This window comes from Chroicocephalus ridibundus, chromosome 3 (genome assembly GCF_963924245.1).
Source record: "Chroicocephalus ridibundus chromosome 3, bChrRid1.1, whole genome shotgun sequence".
NCBI classification, from domain to species: domain Eukaryota; kingdom Metazoa; phylum Chordata; class Aves; order Charadriiformes; family Laridae; genus Chroicocephalus; species Chroicocephalus ridibundus.
In genome coordinates this window covers 42679839-42692784 of record NC_086286.1, presented here as the reverse complement: position 1 = coordinate 42692784, position 12946 = coordinate 42679839, and the positions used below count along the sequence as shown (strand labels likewise).

The following is a 12946-nucleotide window of genomic DNA, read 5'->3' as shown; positions in this document are numbered from 1 at the left end:
TAATGGTCTTAAAGTGAAAGAGGGTAGATTTAGATTAGATATCAGGAAGAAATTTTTCACTATGAGGGTGGTAAGACACTGGCACAGGTTGCCCAAGGAAGTTGTGGATGCCCCTTCCCTGGAAGTGTTCAACGCCAGGCTGGATGGGGCTTTGAGCAGCCCGGTCTAGTGGGAGGTGTCTCTGCCCATGACACAGGGGTTGGAACCAGACGATCTTTAAGGTCCCTTCCAACCTAAACCCTTCTATGATGCTACGATCCACATTTTTATTTGAATCCAGGATGTGAAAAAGAGCATCCTACTTCCAGAGCCTTCAAAACACATCCAGAGAAAAGCAGCAGAAGTACAAGGCCCACGCTTCAAGAGCCCAGCCCTCCTCGAGAGCCAGATGACATCGCCCTGTGGCCCTGCATGCCCCAACATCTCAGGTCCCCACAGGCCAGGAGGAAAAGGCAGCTGCAGGCTGTCCCAAAGCGTCACATCAGCGGCACCTCTGCTTTTAAGCCAAGGAGGCTCCAGCTCAAGTGCCTTTGCTGATGCCGAGCACTGTCAAGCAGCCCCCTGCGTATTTCTAACGCCGCAAAGGGCAGCTTCTAAGAAAGACAAAGCAGAACGATGAAGTGCAACAGTAAAGCAGATTAAGGAGTGAGTACCAAAGAGGGGAAAAAAACCTAGAATGTTATGTTTCCTGCCAATTGGTATTTCAGTGTAATTTGTGTGATTCGGATAGCTGGAAAAGGGATAAATGACATGTAGGTAAAACCACACACTTCTCCTTAGCCTACTCTTGACTATCAGTCAGAAGATGCTCTGTTTGTGTACTCTGCTCTCCAGCACCTTAATTCTAAAGCCAATTTCCTGTTTCAAAGCAAAAAATGATCTTTCCATTCTTCTCCTTCAAAATATGAACTTCTGCAGGCCAGGCCACCTCATCGGCAGTAAAAGCAGTATCTATTTTTCACCATTGTGGCCTTGTTAATCTGAGATATATATAACAGCATGTTCTTGTGATTTCTTACTATATTCCTCAGCACTTGTCATTCCTTAATAAAATGCAATGACATTTTTTAAAACAAGATAAAAAACATACATTACGAACTTTTTTCAGGAAAGATTATGCCAATAATTTTGTTTTTCACATACTATAGCAAATGTCCTATGTTTGCAGCACTACATACATAACATACGACAGCTTTAAACAGGCTAAACTACTCATAATTCAAACAATGTTTACTGATTTTTTTAAAATGGATAGTAAATGTATTGAATCAGTGTGTTCCATGAATTCGGAGCATTGCTTGCAAAGCCTATGAAGATGTTAAAACACTGACAGATCGGGACTGTTCAGAAGGATTGAGACTTGTTTCTAATCCATCAGAGATTTAAAATAGCTCACACAAATGTCCAATAGCACTTTTCAACTAGTGATACACCAAAACTGACTCTGTGTAAACATGCATGGTTTTCAAAATCCTGGAAACCCTAAGATAATAACAGAAAACTCAAACTGGCTTAAATTTCAGTGTGTGAAAAAGACCATTTTATTTAGCATAGGATTAAAAAAAACCAACCAACCAACCAAATATAATATTTAGCAAGGTCTGAAGATATTTCATTCCTCACGGGAAACCAACGTGTTTCAAGAAACATTATTTTTTAAATCAAAGAGCAATACTCCACATTTCTCATCCTGGTTATACTTCATTGCTAAAATGGAAAAGGTCCTAAATTGAACCTGCCCTGTAATTCACTACTTATCAGGCACAGACTTGTTTTCTCAGAGCAAAATGCATTTTTACAGTCTCTTGCAGAACTATGAAACTCTGACCCACGTTACTTAGCGCTATTGACCTCTTCAGATATTACTACAGGTACAACTACATCTCTAAGGCATCATTTCTAGCACGTCCACCTGATTTAGCGGAAGACATCCCCCTGCTGCATCCCCTATGTTTTGCCCGATTTAGTTGTAAAATGTCCCACCCAAGGCCATTTCCACTTCTTGGGAAACAACTCTTCCTCAGCCTTCTTCCCCTGCCACCAGGGTACTTCCCTCCCGCTTGTACGTCACCTTTTCCTCATCCCACCCCAGCACTCTGGCTTCCTTCCTGCCCAGGCTGAAAACCCCTCCCTGCATCCGTGATGCCAATCATAGAATCGTCTAGGTTGGAAGGGACCCTCAAAATCATGATGTCCGCGTCGTTCAGGCTACCTGCACCCCGTGAGGGGTCCCATAACCTCCTTCTCCCACTAGGCGCTACCCACGGAGGGTGTTTACGTCTCCTCGTCCTGTTACTACCCTTTTAGCTTTTAATAGCTCTGACAAGCTGGGACCTAGGCCCTCAGGCGGCCGGGCTGCGGCAGGGCCTCTCACCGAGGACTTGCGGTGCCGCACCGGGCCGCCAACTGCTTTGGAACCCGTCCTCAACGACCTCTCCTGCGGCCGCGGCCCACAGCGCGATGGGGAAGCACATGGCGGACGTGCGCCACCCTCCCCACGCAGGAAGGGCCCGAGGAGGACGCGGAGCTGCCGCTCTCGCAGCACCGAGCCGGTAACCCCGGCAGCGGAGGGGCGGCAGGGGTCGGCCCTGCCCCGCCCACAGCCTGCGCAGCGCCGGGACCGCGGGGCGCTGCCCGCACTGGCCGCCGCGCGCCACAGCCGCCGGCCCGCCCGCCACAACCGTTGCCGCCCGCGCCCGGCGAAGGCGCGCGCCCCGAGCACAACGGAACGGGGCGGGGCGGGCATGAGCGCGAGCACCGCGCTCGCCCCCTCCCCTCCCCTTCCCCCTCGTGCGTGCGTGCGTGCGTGCGTGCATGCGCGGGCGCGCGCCCCACGCCGTGACCCATTTCACCGAACAAAGGATTTTGCTGGAATCTCAGCGCGAGACCTAAAATGGCGCCGGCGCGCTCGGCCGCCCCCCCCCGCCTTTCTCCCCCGCGGGCACCATAGAGATGGGGCGGGCCGGGGCGGATAGAGCGGCCCCTCCCCCTGCCTTCTCTAGGCGGCCGTAGTCCGGCCTCGCTGGTGTGCGGGGAGGGGGGGCGGGCAGCCGGGAAAGGCGCTTGTCACATCATGGCGGGCGAGGGCGACTCTGAGCCGAGCAAGGTAATGGAGGATGGGCGGGCGGTGAGGGGCCTTTCCCGCCCCGGAGCCTCCCCCCTCGGCCCGGCTTGAGGCGGGCGGCTGAGGGAGCCGTGGTCCCGCCTCACGTCGCCTCGGCCGGGCCGGGCCCCCGATCCCCGCAGAGGCAGGAGGCGGAGGTGCGCGGAGCCTGTCAGGCGTTGTGAGGGTTCCCGCCCGCCCCGCTGAAGCGCAGCCGGGAGGCGGAGGAGGATGAGGAAGGCTCCCCGCGCCCCCGAAAGGCGAGGGGGAGCCCACGGCCGGGGAGAGGAGAGGGCGTCGCAGAGCAGCGCTGATCCCCCGCCGGTTTTGCTCCAGAGGAAATAATGGGGGAACAATACACGGAAAGCGACGGCGGAGCTGAGGCTCTGCGGGGCCGGGGCCGGGGCCGGGGCCGGGGCCGGGGAGGAAGGGGGTGGGTTGCGCTGGTTTTTCCACGGAGCCCGCCGCGGGGCTTTCTCTCCGCGGGTGAAACGCTGTCGTGACACTTGAGCCTTCGTAACGCAGCGGTTAGCAGCGGCTGGAGTCACAACAAGGGATGTCAAGTCTGGCAGCAGGTGAAACACTATTTTGAAAGGATGCATCATGCTGCACGGACGTAGCAGGGGTGCCTTCTTAGCCAACAACAGCAAGATATCGAGTGACTTCTTCCATGCGAGAGTATTTGAAATTACTCATTAGGGGACTAGACCAACATAGACCAAATCTTTTTGTCTCGTTTGTAGACAGGGGTTGTGTGGAAACAGCTAATGGTCGTCCACAGGGAATGTAAATGAAATTATTGATGGGGATTTCCATACTTGCATACAAATCCAGCTGTTGTCAGATGCTTGCCATCCCTCTTGCCCCAGTCAGACGTTGTTTCACAATGTCTTGTCTCGGAGTTGTCAGCCCTCCACCCGTAGTTGACTGTAGTACTCCCATCTTCAAATTCTACTTTGTCCAAGTAGAATAGCTTTACAAAAAAATTAAAACCATTTAAAAATTATCTTTCAAGATTTCAGTTGATATAGTTGCACATGTGGTATTTAATGGTCTAAGGATTTAAACACAGTAGAATGAGGACAAATTCTTACACCATCCCTAACAAAAGAATTAATAGCAGAAAGATGTGCAGACGTTACTATAGTGCAGCCACCTTAACTCTGACCCAAGTCGTCTTGAGGCGTATTTGTGTGTGGTTTCCCACTCCTGCCTAAGGTGCCAATGTGCATATGCAGGGATGTTCGTCAGGTGGGAAATACAAATTGTATTTGTTAGAAGACCTGGGTTATGCAGAAGCCAGTGTAGGCATCTCTGAAATGAAAAACATATTTGTCAGTTCACAGTTGGGTTTATGAATGCCACGTGTAATTACCATTTGAAAATTAAATAGAAAACTGGTAGGTATAAACTGGGGTAGGTTATAGATGTGAGACAGAGTATGAAGTAGTTTGGATAACTTGTACCAGTAGGTTAGTTTAAAAACTTCTGTGTTGTATATAGAAGAATTTCTGTGCACAGGCCCTGGCTATACATGCGATTAGGTTAAATATCACTGGTTTATAAATGTTTTAAATGCTCAGTATGAGGTTCTCTACTACATGTAGTAGTGAACCAGTAATTTCCCCAGTAATTTCACTTTTTTTTAAGCACATTTGCCTTTTCAGATATTAAAATTACATGGCATAACTCACTGCATAATTGATTGTAACCCTGCCTGTGTGTTGTGATGTATGTTGATTTTGAACAGAGATCCTGGATTCTTAAGGGTTTTCTCCCGTCCTTTTTGGGGGAGTGTAAAGAAAAAAAATGAAGTAGTTCTTTTATAAGATTCAATAGAAAGGATGGATCGGCAGGTTTGTACAGAATAATGTTGCCTAAATCAATAGTTGACTTTTCCGAAACTATTCCTGATACAGCTGTGCATGTTCAGTTCTGCCCCGATATAGAGTTTGTATGTTCACTTTTTGCTCAGTTGGCATCATAGAGTTCTACAAAAGTAATTTTTTTAAATTGATGGTGTGGTTTGGTTTTTTTTTACAGTCCTTTAAACTCCTAGGATTTCTTGATGTTAAAAGTGTCCCATGTTCACGAGAATCAGTGCTCTATGGCTCCGTGGGATCTTTAGTTGTGGGTCTTGGACATTTTTTAGCAACTAGTAAGTACTTGTGCCTTCTGGGTTTTATATATTTATTTGCAAGGAAAAATTAATTCCTATTTGCTGTTAGGTTTTATTAATAATGGGAAGTCATATGAGGTTTTTTCTCTAATTTTTTGAGGATTTTTGTTTTTCTTTCAGGTAGAGTTAGAAGATCTTGTGACTTTGCAGTCGGTGGTTTTATTTGCACAATGTTAGGATACTGGTATGTAAAACACTTCTTGAATTTTGACAGACCGATGTTGACTGCTTTGTACAACATGATCCCCATGTGACCTTTCACACTGTTTCTGAAACTCCATAAAAAAACTTGCCTAGCAAAGTGTCCTCTTCCTTCTCCCCAAAATACTTATTTTTTTAAAGGAAAAGAGTTTCAGGCCTTTGAATTTTTATGTTGATTTTTTTTAAAAAAAAACTTGCCATTGTTTCTTGAATCAAAAGAGAGCAAACCACCCAGTTATTTTGGTCTTTCTTAATTCTTTGTTTTTTCCTTCACATATGCTATCCTTCTGTCCTAATTATAAAGGCAGCAGACTAAATGGTCATGAAATTAAGATCCAAATTACAGAAATTAGCATTTTCCATTGGACTTGTATATCCTGCTCCTCAGTGGCTGCTTAATGTTTGCCTTAAAGAAATAGCAGTTACTCTGGTATATTCGTTATACATCATTTCATAATGAATTTTACTAGCATTATTATATGCGGTTTCAACTTTTCAACTGGTTGAATAACTCTGATTTGATACTGTCACTCATATAAAGCAGGGAATCTTGTTTTCTTTTCATCCCCTCCCCTAGGTTTTACTGCAGGTACAATTTGGCCCAACACAGGATCCGTCAAAGGATGCTTAAAGAAGGAATGAGAAACAAAATTTTATTTGAAGGCAGTTCTCTTGATCCAGAAAGAAAACAAACTGGCAATGAAGGAAGCAATTCATAGTCTGCGATAGAGGAATCCGTGGTCTAATACAGCTCTGGGAGAAGGTGGTCCAAAAATGGCAGTCTTTCCTGTAAATGTGTGAGGTGCCTAAAACTGACAAATCATGCTGGTTTTCCTAGCAAATCCGAGCAAGAAATTCACAGTGAATCTTTCAAGTCAGCGTACAAGCCTTTCTTTGTTTCATGTATGTATGTATGTATGTATATGACTATGTACACAGTTAAGAATGACCTCCTAATAAACATCTGGGAACTGATGTGTTCTGCTAGAGGGTCTCAGAGGATTAATGGCAGTGTTTCGGGGCTGCTTTGACTTCCATTACAAACAGAATGGTTCATTTTAGCAAATTATAATTATGTCTCATTTAAATACAGGAAAATATTTTCATTAGCTGTTCTCTGAGTAAGTGTATCCTTCAGTGCTACTGTTAATTGTGCTTTTGTGAAACGGCAATATTTTAACAGTAGGTGAAGGCTTTGCTTGTGCAAGGTGGGTGATATCAGTAGCCTTTGTAAGATTTCAGCTGCAGAATAACTTCACATAATTTATATATACAGTGTGAAGTTGAAGGATTTCTGGTTTTGTTCTGTGTGAAACTAAATAAAATCACACTTCAGAAGCAGTCTAAGCTATGTAACTACTCTTTTTACTTGATTAATCTTTTTACTTGATTTACTTCTATTTAAGACACTTCCTTACAATTGCTGGAATAATAATTTACGTTATTTGTAAATAGTGATGGTCAGTAGTTTGGGTTCTTGTATATTTCACTGTATGTTTTCAGTTGAATGAAATAACACTATATAATTTCAAGGAAACTATCTTATTTGGAGATACAGCGTTTAGGGCTAATTGCATATTGGTAAAAAGATGAGTGATGGCATAGTATTCCGTGCTTGCTTCTCTCTACACCAGTGAGACAATGTATTTACTTTTTTCACAGAATTATTTATAGTATATTAAGCTATAAGCGCTTTTTGGTCTGAAGGCATTCACTGAGCAAAAATAGTCCTGTACTTACCCCACCCTGTACTTACTCTGAGAGAGTTTGCAATCGGTTAACTCAAGTAGGTTTGGGGAGGTTTGAGAATCCAGATGTGAACAGCGGCATTGCTCTACTTATTTAATTTGGAAATATGCATGAGAGCACTAAACGAACATGCTATTTACACTAAGATAATTCAACTTCTACCCTCTGTGGATTAGCCTCTTAGAAGAAGAAAACAAACCTGTATACTCTGTTTCCTTTTTTTCTTCTAGTCCTCTTTCTTCTGGAGGAAACAATGAAGAATTTTATGGAGGACATTGAGTTCAACAGTTTAATATAAAAAGTCTCCAGAAAACTTGAGTTAGCGCGATGAAACGCTTCCTGTCCTCACTGCAAAATCTAAACTCAGAAGTTAACTGGTAGCGAACTCTTCATTCTGAAAAGTATTTCCTCTGGTTCTGTGCTGGGGGGGAGGAAGGCTCCTTCCCTTTGGACGGGGTGGGAGCTGTTGCCTCCTAAAGCCCTTGGAGCGCTAGTGGGAAACTGAGTGAGCCATGAGCGGGGAATTAGCAAGCTCCTATTTTAATACATGGTTGAGTTCTTTCCTATCTGACCTAAGAAAAGGAGCTGCAGCCTAAGCAGGGGGTCTTTTGGCTGCGAGGTCATAGTTCAGCCGGGGAGTTAGGAAACAAAAGCATGCGGGTGAAAATTTACTCTTTGTCAGAGTAAAAGAAGAGAAAGAGGAGAATGCTGGTTTGTACCGATAGGAAAGAAGTTAGTGTGCACGTAGTGGCATCCTTCAAAGTGCACAAGTACTGTGACCACGTGTATAAAAAAGCAGAAGCATCACAACGCCGTGTAAATTAAAAAATTGGGGAAAAACTGCAACATTAGATCCTCTTCAGTGTTAATTGGTGTTGGTTTAAGCTGCTGCATTTAAGGCTATTAGCTCAATAGCAGTTTAACCACAGTATTAGCAATTCTGGCCAATAACGGTGAATTCCTGGAGGTACCTGCGCTGCGGAGATAACTGATCTAATACTTCTGCCTCACTGTGCAAAATGTAAAACGAGTGTGCCAGATGTTAACAGGAAAATGGGGAGAGAGGCGATGCGCAGGCAGTCTGGCCGACAACGTTCGGGCTTCCTTACCCAGTAAAAGTTGAGGAGGAATGGAGCCAACCGCCAGTCGGAGCTTTTGCAGAGTGGGGCCGGGGGGATGAGCCAAGGAAGCTGCGAGCAGGACTCGGTTGGTGTTACAGACGGGGGCCTGCAGTAGCAGAGGGAAGAATGCTCAGGGTTAAACATGCAGGAGGCGAGGCGGGGGAAAGTCCAACGTAATTCCTCGAAGCACCGGCTACGGCTGCTCCTGTGCCAGCTGTGGAAAAATGGATTGAAAGTGACTGACGGGTTACAAACCCCTGTTGGAAGGGTGAGGGACAGGACAAAACCCCAGAATCTCAAGGCTGTTAGTTGTCATAAATTAGGATACATTCACGAGGAACTAAAAATTGTAGTAACTTAGTAGAAGAAACGGTAACATTTGAAAACAATTTCCTAACTATTTTTTAAATTAGTGAGCTGTAACCCTATTAATCCGAATTTTTTTAATGTAAGTCATTGGTGGAAATGCATAGCATGCATCAGTGTTTTACTGTTGGACTTGATATCTTTAAGTATTGCTGCTAATGTGATAGTTCTTGCTTTATCGAGGTTCAAAACATTCCTCCAATTAAAACCTACCGGACAAATACTAGAAAGGAAGAGAAATAGTAATTTTGAAGGTGTTTGGTTTCCAGCCCTCTGACTGAGCCTTACAAAGGAGAGAATGAACGTTGTATAGCAACTTTAAGCTATGAAGTTGCTAAAATCTTGTTTATTTTACTGACAGTTAGTTACTTGGTCACGGAGCAGTGACTGCCCAGCACACTTAGTTTTGATCCCTGAAGTTAAGTAAAATCCTCCCTTGAAGCATTCGAAAACGCCACCAAAATTAGTAGGTGGGTTTGTGGCCCCATTGGCTGCCCCGCACCTTGCTCGTGCCGCTCCCCGCAAGAGCGATAACTCTTGGGAAAAGGTGTTTGCCCACCGATTGCAACAGGCTCAAAACCCAAGAACTTTTTTTGACGTTGACAGCAAGGGGCAATGGCAGCTCTCGTCCCAAACTCGTCATTTACCTTTTCACCCGAGCGGAGATTTTGGGGAGGTGTTGGCTCTTGCTGCATTTTTCAGGCTTCCCTGTGTGTGTCACCGCCCACCCCAAGTCCCCGAGCACTGCAAGGGAAGGGTCACCTTCTCTCATTAACAAATGAGCCTGGCTTTTGGTAGGGTGATTTTTGGGGGGTGGGGGGGAAGTAAGTCTGTTATTTCTGGTGCAAGCAACCCGGGTGACAATGAAGTACTGTGTGGACTCAGTTGTAATGAGCTCCCAAGTGAAAGGTTTTCCCCAGCTTAGCAGACTAATTCCCATCCTTCTCTCATTCCCATATCCAGGCGTTGAGCTCAGGAGCTCAGCGGTCACCAGGGAAAATTGTTTCGTTTCCTCCATTTAAAGTTTCAAACAAATATGTTGTTATTGCCTTGGGAAACTGATGGAAACGAAGGTTTTATGGCGTGTGCAGATCATCAAGAAGGTGATCCTTTGATGATTTATTTTTTAAATTGAAGAATCAAGAATTAATTAAATGTCAGAAGTGGAGCTGGAGACTGGAGGCCTTGGAACATCTATCCTTCTTACGCTTAAAATGAAAATACTACACGAAGCAAGGGTGGCTGCTAAACCTTCAAACAGGGGCGGAGGAGCAGGCTGATGAGAAGGCAGAGCCTCAGATGAGACAGTTTGAGGAAGACGCGGGCTTTTATTCACAGGAAGCAGCACCCTGACTAGGACTGTTGGTAAGCCCCCATGTTTTCATGGGCTCGTAGCCTGCCTGAGCGCCCTCCAGCAGCGGGTCTGCCTGTGCCTGCGGGGATGGATCGGTCACAGCATCCCGCTATCTGCTGCTTCCCAAGATTAAGAGCAGTTCATTCTGAGGAGGATATTTTAATCCTGCTGTCAGCTGCCGTGAGCAAGGCTGTGCCAGAGCCCTCAACTTTCCTGGACGTGCCAGGAGCCTGCTGGCAGTGCCTAAAATGTACCTTGGGGGCAGGCAATTCCCACTGCAGGGCTCTTTCTCTTTAGGTTGGCCACAGCTCCAGAAATACCCAGCCCATACACTCTGGTGGCGTATTTAATGGACCCAAACATTCCCCCTCTCTGTTGTCATGCGCTGGAGAGAAGGAAACGCGTGCTTCGCTTATTTTTTAAGCTCCTTGGTTTTTTTGTCCAGTGCCGTTACAAAGGGCAGCAGGTGCGTGCTCAGCCAACGTGGCTTCTCTCCCCGGGCAACAGATCCTCATCTTCCCTGTTGATGGCAAATGGCTTGTGATCAGCTCTGGTGACCACGGTGTGCATTTATCCATGAGACATCTTGACCTTCAAGCCTGTATATACGCGCATGACGGGATTTTGGAGTTCACCTACAAGCTTTACAACTCTGACTGATATTCATGCTTTCCATCGTCCAGGTCAAGAGTTCTTACCACTTTTAGCTTCTCCAGGTGGCCAAGGCCAGCGAGAAAGACCTTTCTCCACCACCTCATCACTGTGACACTGCAGAGATGCTGCGGAAAGGGAGAGAGAGATCCACCCAGCCCGTTTGCTCATGGCTTCCGTGTAAAATTCACAGTCAGGATGCCCTCAGTTCCCACCAACAGAACACTTGGGATATGTTACTTAAGTGATTAAAGGGAAGCTAACATCCCCTTCCCTGTCAGGAAATGTTCAGGCTCTGTCTGAGATGGTGGCAACATCGCTAAAGATGAAAAGCCAATAACTGATTTATTATTGGGCGGATACATTAGCACAAATGGCTGTTGCAGGATTCCTTCATAGAGCAAATACAGAGCAAAAAAATTTCCAAAGGCCCATTCCTCAAAATAGAGGGGATGATACTCCATTCAGGCCCCCCAAAGAAATCTGGAACTACCAGTGATTATCACGTGCTGTGCTTATAATGGTTTCATCCAACATTGAAGCCCTCAAGGGTCACCTGAGGCAGCATTGTGAGGCCATGACAGAACTTGTTTGACTTGATCTCGTAGCTCTGATAGTATCCAAGTGCCACATTCTTCAGTAACCACCTACTCAGACTCCCAGATGGATAAAAGGAGCTCAGCCCTTTTTTCCTAAACCTCACAAAGTTCCCTTGAACCACTACTGTGGGGGCTTCTTATCCCCTCTAACAAGCACGACAGTCCTCTCCATCCCAAAAGCCGGTCACCATTCATTTCAACTCACCATTTTCTGTATCACCGTTCATCCTTCTTCTGGGGACACCATACCTCAGTTTGTACACCTCGGTCACCCACATGTGCACTCTCAACATCATCTAAGAGAGGCATCTCGAGAGCATCTGAGTGGGTCACAGAGCCACCACCAACCACACGGCCAACAAGCCGCTCCCGCAGAATAACGTTCCGTTCAAGTGGAGCACAGGCTGCCCCCCTGCACACACGCGTACCTGGACACACGCGTGCAGCCACGGTCCCCACACTTCAGGAACGCCCTGAGACACCACAAACCACAGCCCTGAATTAAATCGCAGACTTCTGGTATGGCAGCAAGCCTGACAAAATTCCGAGGCGTTCCATTGCTGAAACATCAGCAACACCGTCCATCTACTAGCGATGGATCCCAGTGGGATCCACTCGAATTAGGAGGCTTAAGATACAGGCACCATTCAAGGAGGACCCCACGCAGTGCCTCCCTTCCCCTGCCAGCCGTTCGGTTGCTTTCAGCAGTGTAATTTTCACTGGTTTGTTCTGGGACTGGAGAAGGGTACTTAAACTTGGTACTTGCTGGATAACACACCTTTCAAGGCAGTAAGTATCTATCAGAGGAAGATCGTTCCTGAAAACTTCTCTCCTCTTGGTTTTCTGCACTAGGATCTGCCGAAAAAAAACGTTGGGAGTCTCTCGTTTCTCTTCCCCGGGTGTTTCCTTAAAGGAAAAAAATAAAAAAGGCCTGGCTGGCTGCCAAGCCCTGGAGGCACATAAATATTCCGGGACTGTGCCAACGGGTCTGCCGAAGCAGTAGCAGCAGCCCCCTCCTGAGAATGTCCCGGAGCCACCGGGGAGATGTTGGCTATTTGGAAGTGCCCCCCGGCCTCCACCTTCTTCTCCATGGACAAGCAGACTGCGGAGTCCCCTCAACGCGGGGCAGGGCTGTGCTCAGCGTGCTGCCCTGCGGAGCGGAGCGCCGGATCGCAGCGATTCCTGCCACCTCCTCCTTTCTTTCTGAGAAAGCAGCTCCTACCGCAGACACGTATGGGAGCCAGCCCGGCGGCTCCAGCGCTGGCAGCCAGCGCGGCCCTCGGTGGTGGCCCCCACTCCGCGCAGGAGACGCTTTCCTTCTCTTTGTGAAAAAGGGGCAGGCCGGTTCATACAAAAGGCGCGACTGAAGGAATGTCCTAGGTCGGGAAACCAAATGCGTTTCGTGACAGTTAAATGTTGCGTTCGCTGATAACGTAAGTACTGAAATAGTTCTCGCCACGCTATCACAGCCGCTTTCTCCGAGGTCTCTTAGGGCAAATAGGGAGAATGCACAGGAAGTTTAATTTGCACAAGTAATTTACAACTAATGTTCCTTTTTGAGGTGTTTGGCTTACTATTTAACAGTTTAATAAATTTTATTATTATTATTATTATTATTATTAT

The 12946-nt window shown here is 46.5% G+C and overlaps 1 protein-coding gene across 1 annotated transcript; it reads left to right on the top strand.

Moving 5' to 3' along the window:
- The first annotated feature begins 2834 nt into the window (after nucleotides 1–2834).
- On the top strand, nucleotides 2835–6830 carry LOC134512976 (cytochrome c oxidase assembly protein COX20, mitochondrial). Its single transcript, XM_063328907.1, has 4 exons — nucleotides 2835–3106; nucleotides 5147–5261; nucleotides 5403–5466; nucleotides 6061–6830. The coding sequence occupies exons 1-4, from the start codon at nucleotides 3074–3076 to the stop codon at nucleotides 6200–6202; spliced, it is 354 nt and encodes a 117-aa protein (XP_063184977.1). The 5' UTR covers nucleotides 2835–3073; the 3' UTR covers nucleotides 6203–6830.
- Nucleotides 6831–12946: the final 6116 nt, after the last annotated feature.

Coding starts and splice junctions, on each gene's coding strand:
- LOC134512976 (XM_063328907.1), top strand. CDS start 3,074: ATGGCGGGCGAGGGCGACTCTGAGCCGAGCAAG. Junction 5,262..5,402: donor TGGACATTTTTTAGCAACTA/GTAAGTACTTGT, acceptor TTTTTCTTTCAG/GTAGAGTTAGAAGATCTTGT. Junction 5,467..6,060: donor TGCACAATGTTAGGATACTG/GTATGTAAAACA, acceptor CCCCTCCCCTAG/GTTTTACTGCAGGTACAATT.